We start from the raw sequence: 13,523 nt of genomic DNA on the forward strand, positions 1-13,523 counted from the left end.
AGAATGTTGTCAGCTTGCCATTGCTCTCATCCCTTTTCTAGACTCTGATCTGCAATGTAATGCAGATTCTATATTTTCCAGAAACCCCTTTATAACTTCAAGTTCACCAATGAAAAGAACAAATACAAGGTTTGAAAAGAAGTGCAGCCCAGGATTAACTCTCCAGGTAGATATAGGTGGTGTATCCAGATGCAGTTTCACAGTAGCTTCCTACCACTTTGTGCTGCAGATGGAGCCACATCATTGGGGCTTGAAGAGATTGTTGAATGTTGCAGCAGCTTCCCAGTGAGCCATGAAAACTATGAGCTTTTGTGGGTGCTTAGTGTCTGTTTTCCTACATTTCACTTAGAGTTCTTCTGGCCTTCCATAGTAACTACTTTGACCTTACCTGCCCCAGTTCTATAAACGTTTGTGCAACCCCTAATTCCCATATTAAACCCTTTAATTTCCCCAGAATACAGTTTCTGTTTTCAAAACAGAAGAGGTTAACTGTACACCAATATATGAATATTACACAGCAGAGAGTCAATCACAAGAGACTGTGTAAAAGTGATAAGGCAAGAAACAAATGTTAAAATATATAAAACATATATAAATATAAATATATTCACTTGGAAGAATAATAGAGCTAATTGCTAATGTTCTAAAAAGCTTTTATTAGCCACAAAACACCTCAAAAATTTTTAAAGAATAGAAAAACTAAAGACCATTTTCTCTAATAACAAATGATATCAGTCAGTAACAATAATAAAACTGCAAAAATCCCACCACTGTACAAAACATGGAATTAAAAAAATAGTATCATCTGAAAAAAACAAGGAAATCACTGAAACTTTAATATCAAGAAAGTCACAATAATGAAACTATACATAGCCCAATCTCAAATTTAACGTTTATTAAACACTGCTCAGGGGAAACTGTTAACTTTTTATACATACATACACAATTTAAAAAGAGAAAAAGTAATTTTTGATTGAATAATTTAGGAAAAAACCTTCAAATAAACCAAAGAAGAAAACTGATAAATTAAAAAAAGGAAAAAGCTCTTGAAAACATTTGAATTTTTCAAAAACTCATTTCCCTAGAAATCCAAAACTCTAATCCATTTTTAAAATCCACTAATAGATCTGTGCAGTCTGTTACTTTCAAAATGTTTACAAAAAACATTAACTATTTAAAATGTACAAGTTTTTATTTTATAGCTCAATTGTTACATTTACTTAAGATATGAGAGTAAATCAAGGTAATGCAATTAAACAGGAAACATTTTGAATTACCTGTATTTTAAATTTATAATCACAGACTTAAAGGTTAATTCTTACCTTTTTGCTATGTGATTCTCAAGATGTTTAACTTTTTCTAATAACTCTTTCTCAACAGCTTCTCTCTCCAATTTAAATTCTTTTAGGGCATTCTGAATAGCTTTTTCTTTTTCACAATTAAGCTTCTGAATTAATTCTTCTCTCTCTTGTTCCTGGTTCATGACTAATTTCTCTTTGTCTTTCTCAAGTTTCTGGATGATAGCTTCATATCTCTCTTCTTGTTGGGTGATTTCTTCATCTTTTTGTTTTTCAAGAGCACTCAATGCTGAGTCCAATTTACTCTGCAATTCAACTATTTCTTCTTTCAGGTGTTTTTCTATTTCAAATGCTTGGTGATACAATGATGTTACTTGGTTTAATTCAGCTTTAAGCATATTAGATTCTTCTTCATGTTTACTAATTAACTCTGAAATACACTGATCTTTTTCGATTGTCATTAAAGTTCTTAGCTCTGCTAGGCCTACCTGATAATTTTCATTATTATCCTGAATCTTTTGGTTTAGTTTGCTTATCTCTGTTCTCAAGTTTTCTGTTTCTTGTTCAAGGAGAGATTTTAAGGTCTCATTCTGCTGGGCTCTGCTTTCTTCTAGCAAAATTTTTATTTCATCAGTTTCTGCTTCCTTCAATGCAAGTTCAACCTCTAACTTACATCTCATGTCTGACAAATCAGACACCTTGAGTTTTAACTCCTGTAGCTGTTGTTCTTTTTCCTGAATAATTGTGGCATGAGACTCTTGAATCTGATTGATTGTTTGTTGATTTTCATTTTGTAATTTCTCCAAAGAAACTTTCTGGTCTGTCATAACTTTCTCGAACTCCTGTTTGTGCCTGACATGCAGAGTGTCCTCTAATTCCTTTAGGTGACTTTGCTCTAAGTTCTGAAGTTCTGTCCTCAACAACTGGATCTTCTCATCATTTTCAACATGGAGCTTACTTAAGTCTTTTAATGCTATCTCTCGTGACTCTTTGAGTTCTTTAATTTCACAATTCTGAGTATGAATTATATTTTCCATCTCTAACAACTTCTGGTCCTTTTCATTCTGCAGGCAGATGATAGCTTCTTTTCATTTTTAACCAAAGCAAATTCATTATCTTTATTTTGTAAAACCTCCTCAAGGCATACTAAGTCTCCTTTAAGCTTTTTAATTTTGTTTTTGTTTTCTTCACTCTCCTTTATTAGTACATCAAGTCTGCCTTCATATTCACTTTTTAAAGACTGTAGTTCTTTTTGATGTTTTTCATTTAGTGTTACTTCCACAGAATATTTCACCTTTTCAATAATGTTTCTTATTTCTATTGCTGTACACTTTAAAGAATTTGAGAAGTCACACTGTTCTTTTTGTACATATGTTCTGAAGAGGCAGAGGTCTTTCTTGATCGTTTGTATAGTGAACTGGGAGTCTTGGGCAACAACCCTACATTTTTCCAACTGGACATTTAGAGAAACATGATCTCCTAAACCCTCCTTACCACATATATTTGTATCCTGCATACGTCTACTATCTATTGCATTGATAACTGATGAATAAAGTGATTCCACCATCATTTCTGGACTTTGTGGATCACTTATAGGATTAGGAGATGATAAATTTTCTTCTATTACAAACTCATTCACAGCAGACATAAAATCTGATTCAGGACTTTCTGCTAATGAATCCAAGTCTAACGAAACTTGGTGAATAGTCTGTTCTATATTTGGATGGGGGATAGTTTCAAAATCAAATGTATGTGCATCAATGCTATCTGGAGACAATTCTTCTAAGGGACATACTGCAGGACATAAGGGATCCTGCACAGAGAGTGGAGGGGGAGTTCTTGGTGAGGTAGTAGTTGTAATTTCTGTTGCACTTTCTATCCTTGGTGAGGAAGCTGACTGTGGGGATGTCTGACTCATGGATGCCTGGAAAAGAAAGAGATAGGCTTATACAGCTTCAGCAACATAAACATTTTGCACTAATAAACCATTTGAAAGAACTTAATTTGCCTTTTGTTCACTCAGTAGATCTGTAATGGTCTGTGACATTTCATCCAAACTTTGTGCTGCTTTTACCAAATTATGTAGAGCAAGTACATGCTGGTGTAGAGGTTCAAAGTCACAAAGTAAGGGAACCCTGAAACAAAATGTAATCAGATTAGATTTCTGATTTTTTAATAAAAAGGTAAGTACAACCAAATATTTTAATCTGTCAAAATAACTACATTATCATCCTCTTTCAATCAATACCAAAAACAGCTCAAGAAACCTAACATATAATCACTAAAATGATAAATTAGAAATCTCTCACAGTAAGCAAAATCAGAGTCACTACTAGAAAATAATTACATATAAGACATAAATTTATTTTCTGGTCATTTTTACATTCTGCAGAAATTTCTTAAAACAGCCATAGGAGAGACAGTCTATCATGAAATAGTTCTATTCTGGTATCTCCTAAGAGTGCTAGTACTGCTTTCCATAGCTCCAGAATAATGAAAACACTGTAAAGTGATATCTAAAGTTAAAAATACTAATGACATTTACCTGAGGAATGGCTGAACTTCTGAAGGACAAAATGACTGCAGAAACTGTAAATCTTTTAATGAAATATCTGGAAGCTCACAGTCAAACTTTCGAGGTTTCTGTGTCTGTACAAATAAAAATAATTTACCATAAAATATACAGAATAAATTTATAAATTCTCTTTTACTATAATCAAATTCAGGAAAACAAATAAATGAAAATATTTCAACTGATCAACTCACACTTAACAAACAGAATAAAGTAAATTAAAAATGAAGAACCATTCAATGACATGGTGTACTATTTTTCTGAGTTTTAAATAACTGGGATACACAAGCTCTTGATAGTCAACTGATGTACTTGTTCCTGCCCACTTCTATTTTCTGCATCTTTTTATGGGAATTCTAGCATTTCTGTCAACATTAAAGAAATCATCTATTTCATTAGTCATAAACTATTCTCAAATTTTTCCTTGACCTATGGAATAATCATGAGGATCTCTTCAGCCTTAGCCCTATATCTACTCCTATCACCTATTAGCATGCCTTATTTTAAATTGGTAAAAATCATTTTCCCCCATGTAACACTTCCTTGCCATTCACTAGACCTTTACATTTTTTAAAAATACAAATTATTAGTTAATTTCAACTTCTTTAAAAAAAATCACATGGTAAGCCCTACTATTTCTTTATTATATGGCCAAGAAATGAATCTTTAAAAATAAACTGCATTGTTTCAATTTTTACATGGATTTAGAAATGTTAAGATTCTCTTATTGAAACAGAGTTTCCTAGATAAGTAAGTGTGGGAACCCTATTATATAACTCACTCTTAGATATATATTTAAAGCGCTAAGAAATCCTATAGCACAGAAACTTGTTTAATAGCTAAGCTGAATGTCTAAGAAAACACAAACAAGCAAAGCAACCTATAGTATTTCCTAAACTTCTTTGACTATGGAATCTGGTTTAAAATATATCAAACTTATTTTTCATGGTTCCAATGAAAGCTACCTGACAAGTCCACTCTATTCTGTTTTTCAACATATAAATAAAAGAAAGGGGGTCCATGGGTAAAAGAATGAAAAGAGGAGGAAGAAAAATAGGAGAGGACAGGGGGAAAGAAAAGCAGGGAGGGAAAGAAAAGAAGAAAATGGTAAAGAAAGGGGCAAAAGGAGAAAAAGACAAAATACAAATAAAAGAATCTATACCTATCAATCTTAACAGTGTAATAAGACATCCCCCTGTGCTAAGAAGAGTCTACATCAAAACTATAGACTTTGGGTCCAGATGGCGGTATAGCAGACATGGCTGGCTCATCTCTTCACATGACTACATCAAAATTACAACTAAAATATAGAACCATCACTCAGGAACATCAGATATTGAGTTGAATGGAAGCCTGCCAACTACAGAATTAAATAAACCATATCCATCCAGACTAGTAGGAAAGGCGTAGGCACGGAACAGGCTGGTCCCAGACCCACATGGATAAAAATTCGGGAGGGATATTTCAGGAATAAGGACTCCCAGATCCACGCTAGGTACCCTAGCCCAGGAATCCAGTCCCAGGAAGATAAGTCCCCACAACTCTGGCTGCAAAAACCAGCAGGGACTGAGTGGGTGGAAGAAACTTCTGGAGCTCCAGTCAATTCCTCTAAAGAACCCACACATGGACTCACCTACTCAGACTTGTTCTTTCTGGGCTCCAGCACCAGGGTGGCAGCTGGAAGGGCACCAGAGGTATACAGGGAGAGAGACTGAAGTATCTGGCATCGGGACAAGCAGAGGCCATTATCACTTTGCTACACTCTCCCTCAAAAGAGCTGGTAAACTAGTGCCATATCTAAGACTCCAACAACCTGGCTGACACTGTCTGACCCACCTTGGGGACCCTCAGAGGCTCTGTCCCACCCAACTTGCAGGCCCACCCAAGGTGTTTTTCCATAAAAATGGCTGGTCTTGGCTCCTAAATCCTATCAAACAAACAAGAGCATGGCTTCAGTGAGGCCTAGAGGCAGGCAGGTTAGATTCTCAGCCTGGTTTTGCCTGGGAATCTCCAAGCCAAGCACAAATAGCAGCAATCTCAGATTGCTTTACAGCTCAGGCAGGGTGCCCTGAGCAAAACACAGGTGGGGGCTGACCTTGGACTGCACCACCATGGAAACCCCAGGGCCAGTGCACCCAGTGGACAGTTATAGACTCCTTAGAACACCACCACCCTGCCCCTGCACAGCTGATCCTCCATGGATGGCGGAGGCTGGTGGTCAGGGCCACAGCCAGTCCCTGCAGCTGCCTGGCCAGGGTAACTCCCTTACACTGATCTGCCAAAACTAACCAAGTCTCAACTACAAGAGGAGGGTGTTCTCAGTCTACACGAAAGGCGCCACTTCAAGTATCCAGCTTGGGTGAGAGGGGAGGCTGTGTCACTAGACCCTACAGTACGCCCACTACGTTAGGTCACACTAACAAGACACAGAGTCAAAGCAGCTCTACCTAATACACAGAAACAAACACAGAGAGAATGCCAAAATGAGGAGACAAAGAAACATGGCCCAAATAAAAGATCAGATCAAAACTCTAAAAAAAGGCTAAGCAAAATGGAGATAAGCAATCTATCAGATGCAGAGTTCAAAACACTGGTTATAAAGATGCTCAAGGAACTTTGTGAGGACCTCAGCAGCATAATAAAAAAGACCCAGTAAGAAATTAAGGATTCACTGATTGAAATAAAGGGCAATTTACAGGAAAAGAACAATAGAGTGGATGAAGCTGAGAATCAAATCAATGATTTGGAACATAAGGAAGTGTAAAACAACCACACAGAAGAAGAAGAAGAAAAAAGAACCCCCTAAAATGAGGATAGTAAAAACAGCCTCTGGGACAACTTCAAGATGTCCAACATTTGCCTCATAGGGGAGCCAGAAGGCCAAGAGAAAGAGCAAGAAATTGGAAATCTATCTGAAAAAATAGTGAAAGAAAACTTCCTTAATTTGGTGAGGGAAATAGACATGCAGGTTCAGGAACCACAGAGTCCCAATTATGATAGATGCAAAGAGGCTCATTCCAAGACACATCATTATTAAAAGGCCAAAGGTTAAAGATAAAAAGAGACTCTTAAAAGAGAAAAGTAGTTAGTTACCAGATGGTTGCCAGATGGGAGGGGGCTGTGAGAGAATGAGTGAAGAGATGAGAGGGGAGTAAGAAGTACAAATAGACAGTTATAGAATAGCCATAGGGATGTAAAGTACAGTACAGGAAATGGAGTAGCCAAAGAACTTATAGGCATGATTCATGGACAGGAACAGTGGTGGGGGTACTGCTGAGGGAATAGGGGTCCCTGGGTAGAGGGAGCAAAGGGAGAAAAATGAATAAAACTTTAGTAGCATAATCTATAAAATATAATAAAAAACTATAAATGTATTTTAAAGCTTCATAACAACTGCTGTTTTTAAAGCCAAAAACTTTATGTTGATAAATGCTTCTACTTCTGAAATCAAACTTTGAACACATAAAAAATTTAGTTATGGTTAGGAAATAAATACATACACAAAAGGACGGGGGCCAGGAGTCCAATCCTCTAAACAGACGATTTCTTAAAAAAGACTTCCCTGTGTAAATAAATTAACAATGTGGTTATTTTATAATTTTACTTGGGATAAAAACCAAAAACCAAAGGGGAAAAAACCCTATTTTTAAAAAAACATTCTGATAATACTTCATATTTAAAAGTTAACAGTGGATTCAGTCTCTACAGACTTAAAAGGAATATTTCCATAGATTTCAATGCTAATTAAAATTATATTCATGCTACAATATATTCATATCCTTAAAATAAAAACCACTTTTTACTTAAAAAATAAATTTAAGTTATTAATGAAGAGCACTTACTAAATAATTTTCCAAAGGATTCCCTTTTTGACTTTTCAGCTTCATATAATCGCTTTCCATCTTTGACTAAAGCACCAGCCCACTAAAAGGAGGAAAGTTTATGTTATTATCGCACAACAATCCACTAAGATTGATACACAATTAAAACAGAATAAAACTTGCATACCTCCCTGTAGTGTTTTATGAACATCTTTCTCCTTACAACTTCAACAACAGCTAAGCAGTACATCTGAGGAACTGTACTAAGAGCTTCAACAATTTTGACTCTTTCTAATAGCTCTATTACAAGGCGAAGCAAAGCTTGCAATTTCTCTCCATCTTGATCAGCATGAAGCATTACAAAGCAACACCATCTATAGAATAAAATTGAGACATACAAATTCTATAAAAATAATCTAATGCCAAGTTAGCCAATCAAATATTTCAATATAGTGATGAGAAAAATATGCCACCACTTGGGAAAAATTAAGTTAACATCAGCTCTAAACATGCTAAATTAGAAATAACAAAATAACACTTACTTTAGTCTCACATGTAGGTTAGTTGCTAGTTCTTGTTTGGCAGTGGTACACTTCTGTTTAATATCCAACAGTTTTCTATGATTTTGCAACATAATCATTAACTGATTTGCATGACTCAGGCATAAATCAGGTAATACAGATGCATCCTTCAAGTTTTCAGCTCTCATCTGATTAGCTAAAAATCCCTTTGAGAGAAAATATTTCAAAAGACAGGAAATTTGTTTCATGAGAGATGTGAACATTCTTTTAGAAGGAAAATCTTTATGTTAACCAAGAACTGTGCTACTTTCAAACAAAATTTTAAAAGCTACTTTTTTGAATGTGATACATGTGGACATACGAAAGCGTTCAGTTTTTTTTAAAAAAAAATCTATGCTTATCTAATTCATTTCCATATTCATGCTAGAAAAAAAAAATTAAACCCAGGAAGAGAAAGTAACTTGTCGAAGGACACATTTAATAGCCAAATTAGAACTAGAACCTATGTGTCTAGACTCCTACTACACATGGGTCAGAGCATGAGTATTAAATAAAACAGTCACTGATTTTAAACCATGAAAGAGTAACTGGTTTAATCTTGGCCAATGATATTCAAGAATATATTGTACACTTATTCAAATAAATAAAAAACAATTAATTAACTTTGTACTTTTTATTTCTGGCCTATACTATGAGATAGTTTGTGCCATCTTTAGAACAATGACTTAATATTGCAATTTTACAGTACGTTTTATTATTTGGTAGGAAAATATACTATTTTCCTTAGCTATGAAATGTATTTTCATAAGTGAAATTTATATCATTTTCTTAAGTAGGGAAGGGATTGTTTTTAGGCTATAAATTAATTTAGACAAATGTGTCATACTTGAAATGTGTCATATTTGTCTGGTTGTGTCTCATTTTGTACACACAACCAGACAAACTAAACCCAACAGCAAACACTTAAAAAATGTCTGAAGAGGATATATAGAAAGATGGCAGCCAAGTAGGTGGAAGCTGAGTCCAATTGCTCTTGCCCCAAACTCTGATTCTTGGCTCATCTTCTGACAAAAAAGCTGAATAATCAACAGAATCCTAGCTGATAAGAAGTTTGGAAACCAAACAGTACAGAAGACATTTCACAAAGGGTGGTAAGAAGACTTTACAAGTGGAAAGGGAAAAACCCCCTGTGTGGTGCCTACAGCTTCAGAAAGACTAGTCAGAAATTGCAGCTTTGTGGTCCCTCCCAGGGCAGGGAATCCCCAGACCCAGGTCAGGAGTAACTTGAGAGGATATGTGAAGTTGGGGAGATCCAGGCTACACACACACAGAGTGAGCAGCAGGTCCATAGATGCAGCATTAAACACCAAGGGAGAGTGACAGAGAGAGAGGCACTCTATCTCCCAAAAGGATTAGGGGCCACATCTGGGTTGGGAGGAGGCAGGCTGTGACCACCCATGACTGTGAGACACTTTTGGTTTTTGGAGAGGCGATGTGTGTGAGAAATGGGACAATGACTTGGTAGTGCAGTGGGTGTGCCACGGAGAGAATTTTTAAAATGGGAGCTAAAGCATGCCTGCCAGCAAAGTGACAAGGCTGAAAGAGCAGTTTGTTCCCAGTGAATACATTTCTAATCTTCCCTGGACAGGGAGGTTAGAAAGTTACACAGCAAAGGGATTTCTGGACCCCAGCCCAGTGGGGCTGGCAAAACAGACCTACACAAAACAGCATTGGGGACTGTGTCTATTCCAAAGGCAGTGGGCTGGGAATTAGGCAAGAGTTGAGCATCAGAGATTATTTACAGCCAGGCAGAACCCCTTCCTTAGCAGAGCTCAAATCTCTGGGAAGTTAAGGATGTACTCAGCCCCCACCTCCTGCAGGACTGCCTGTACCACATCCAGCATGGAAGCTCTGCAGAACAGGTAGGACAGGCTCAAGACCCCTCTGTGCATTATCTGCTGGAGCAAGATAGGAAGAGAAATGCTTAAGGGCCCATTTTGTACTTTTCTCAGGGAGACAAAATACACTGGTTCCTACAACCCTTATTCCACTGAGGCCAGCAATGCAAGGAGATCAGAAATCAATGCAGCAAGGGGGAATCAGAGCACCACCCATCCTGGGCTAGCACAAAGAGTTGCCATCAGTGAGAAGCAGGAAAGAGCTGACCCTCTTACACAGAAGGGCCAATCCCTTCAAATGGACAGCTAGTTCATTAAAAACTATACATATTAGAAATAAGCTGGGACAGACCAACATGGGTGGCGCAGGGGCGGGGAAACACACCTACAGTTTTCCCAAGACACTGAACAATGCCTCCCAGGGAAGACACAAGGGTCCCACCCTCCAGATCTCAATAAAAGCCCCCTCTAGAGGCAGGTGAAAATAGTACACATGGTGCTATCAGAGTTGGATGGCACAGAAGATAGAAGGCAAAAACACTGAACTCTGCCTTGATGAGTTCTACCTCATTATTCTTCAGAATTTGCTATTTTTTTCTTTCGCATGGTCTTTTAACTTTACTCCTTCTTCTTCTATTGTATTCCAACTAATTCACTATTGTCTTTTACTTTTATTCTTTTTATTTAGATTTTATATTATTTTATTTTAATTTCAAATCTCACATTGTACCCTTCCTTGTCTACCTCCATTTTGCTTTCTTCCTACTCTTTATTTTCATTTTAAATTTTACTTTCCCCCTTTACAATCATTGTTCCTATTCTTTACTATTTCTCCTCCCTCTATCCTCTCACAATCATTTTTATTTACTTTAGTCAGCTCACATTCTTTTTCCCTTTCTTATAATATTCTTTCTTTCTACCTTTATTAATCGTTATTTGTTTGGTGTGGATATTGCGGCTATTGCTATTTTTCTTTAATTTCATTCCTATTTGTTCACTATATTTTTATTTCAAATCTCATAAGTTACTCACCCTTACTCCATTTTGCCTTCCTCCTGCAATTGCTTATTTGAGTTTGAAAATTTTTTTTCCCCTTTCTTAGCCTGGATTCTATTCCCAAATCTTATTATTTCTCCTCCCTTTATCCTCTCAAAATCATTTTTCTTTATTATGATAGACATTTCATATTCTCTTTTCTCTTTCTTATAATATTCTTATTATTTCACCTTTATTAATTTTTGCTCATCTGTCATTATTGACCCTGTTATGATTTTTCTTTGATTTTGTTCCCATTGGTTCACTGTTTTTTTACTTCATTTCAAACCTCATATTATACTCTTCCTTTTCTTACTCTATTTTGCCATTGGCTCTTCCTTTTTTACTTACATATTTATATTTTATTTCCCCCCTTTCTATGCCCTGTTTCTGTTCCCTACTGTTATTATTTCTCCTCCTTCTTCCCTCTAAAAATCACTTTTCTCTCCTTTAGTCATCTCATATTCTTTTTTCCTACCTAGTAATAATCTTAATCTTTTCCCACCTTTATTAATCTTCATTCATTTCTACTGATATTCCTGATGTGGTTGGAGGGGGATATTTCTGTTGGCGTGGATTTGGTTTCCTGGGTAGTTTTGTGTTGTTCTGCCAGCAGCTGTACAATACCATACAAGATGTGGTGGGGTTGTGACAGTCAATCAGCCAGCCAGAGGTGAGAATCCACCAACAAATGAGCCATCAATAATTAAAGTCCAAGTTCAACAAGGGGGCCCACATAAATTGAATAAAGGGTATCCCTAGATTATCCAGATCAGGAGATCAAAGAGACTATACCACTGAGTCCCACAGAACTCCTATCACAGAAGGCCACCCCATGAAGACAGGCAGTCAAAGCAGAGCAGTGTGAAACACAGAAACAAACAAGGAAAGTCACCTAAAATGGGGAGACAAAGAAACAACTCTCAAAGTTTAAGGAGGAATCCCCAGAAAAAGAGCTAACCGAAATTGAGGCCAGCAATCTATCAGACATAGAATTCAAAATAATGGTTATGAGGATGCTCAAGGAACTCAGTGAGAACTATAAGGAACTTAGTGGGAATTATATCGGCATGAAAAAGGACATAGAAACTATGAAAAAGAACCAGGAGGAAAAGATGAATACAACATCTGAAATGAAGAATACACTAAAAGGAATTAAAAGCAGGCTAGATGAAACAGAGGACTGAATCAGAAAGCTGGAAGACAAGAAAGAATAAAAAAACACTCAGAGCAACAAAACACAAAAATACTAAAAAAGAACAAGGATGGTTTAAGGAAGTTTCAGGACAACATTCACATCACAGGAATACCAGAAGATTAAAAGGAGCAAGGGATACAAAACCTGCTTAAAAAAATAATGACAGAAAACTTCTCTAACTTGGTGAGGAAAAAGTCACACAAGTTCAGACAGAGGGTCTCAATCAAGACAAACCCTAACAAGCCCACTCCAAGGAACATCATAATTAAAATGGCCAAATTTAAAGACAACAATAGAATCTTAAAGGCAGCAAGGAAACATCTAGTAACATACAAGGGAGATCTGATAAGGCTATCAACTGATTTCTCAACAGAATCACTGCAATCAAGAAGGGAATGGCAAGAAATGTTTCAAGCAATGAAAAGCAAAGGCCTGCAACAAAAATTACTATATCCAGCAAGGCTCTGACTTGAAACAGAAGGTGAAATAAAGAGTTTCCAAGACAAAAGAAGGCTAAAAGGGCACATCTTGGCCATGCCAGCACTGCAAAAGATGCTAAAGAGACTACTTTAAAATACAGAGAAAAAAGAGGAACACAGGTACAAAGGAAAAAATGACAATGAACAAGTCAATGGCAGTAATAACCTTAAATGTAAATGGATTAAATGTTCCAATCAAAAGGCATAGCTGAGTGGTAGCTGAGTGGGTAAGAAAACACAATTTGCATATATATACTGTCTACAAAGACTCACCTCAGAACTAAAGAACTCTACACAGGCTAACAATAAAGCGTTGGAAAAAACATTCCAAGCAAAAGACATGAAAAAAAAAACCCCACAAACAACTGGGGTACCACTACTTCTATCAGGCAAAATAGACTTGAAAACAAAGACCATAACAAGAGACAAAGGTCACTATAATACTTAAGGGAGTACTCCACTAAGAGGATATAACCCCTCTAAATGTACATGCACCCAACACAGGAGTACCTAAATACATAAGAAAAAACCTCAGATGATATTAAGAAGGAGAGTGACAGCAATACAGTTATTGTAGGAGATTTTAACAGCCCACTGTCAATAATGGATAGATCTTTCAAATAAAGAATCAAAAAGGATATTGTGGCACTGAACAATACTCTAGATCTAATGGACCTATTGATACTTTGAGAACATTTTGC

The 13,523-nt window shown here is 36.4% G+C and overlaps 1 protein-coding gene across 1 annotated transcript in view; it reads right to left on the reverse strand.

Annotated features, from left to right (window-relative positions):
- The window catches only part of RB1CC1 (RB1 inducible coiled-coil 1), a 92,334-nt gene that overhangs the window by 26,765 nt on the left and 52,046 nt on the right, over positions 1–13,523 (reverse strand). Inside the window, 8 exon segments of the mRNA XM_028518117.2 lie at positions 1,323–2,388; positions 2,391–3,222; positions 3,307–3,433; positions 3,844–3,947; positions 7,371–7,432; positions 7,713–7,794; positions 7,879–8,065; positions 8,234–8,418. Coding sequence (XP_028373918.1) covers positions 1,323–2,388; positions 2,391–3,222; positions 3,307–3,433; positions 3,844–3,947; positions 7,371–7,432; positions 7,713–7,794; positions 7,879–8,065; positions 8,234–8,418 — 2,645 coding nt within the window.

Source organism: Phyllostomus discolor, chromosome 7 (assembly GCF_004126475.2).
Source record: "Phyllostomus discolor isolate MPI-MPIP mPhyDis1 chromosome 7, mPhyDis1.pri.v3, whole genome shotgun sequence".
Lineage (NCBI taxonomy): Eukaryota > Metazoa > Chordata > Mammalia > Chiroptera > Phyllostomidae > Phyllostomus > Phyllostomus discolor.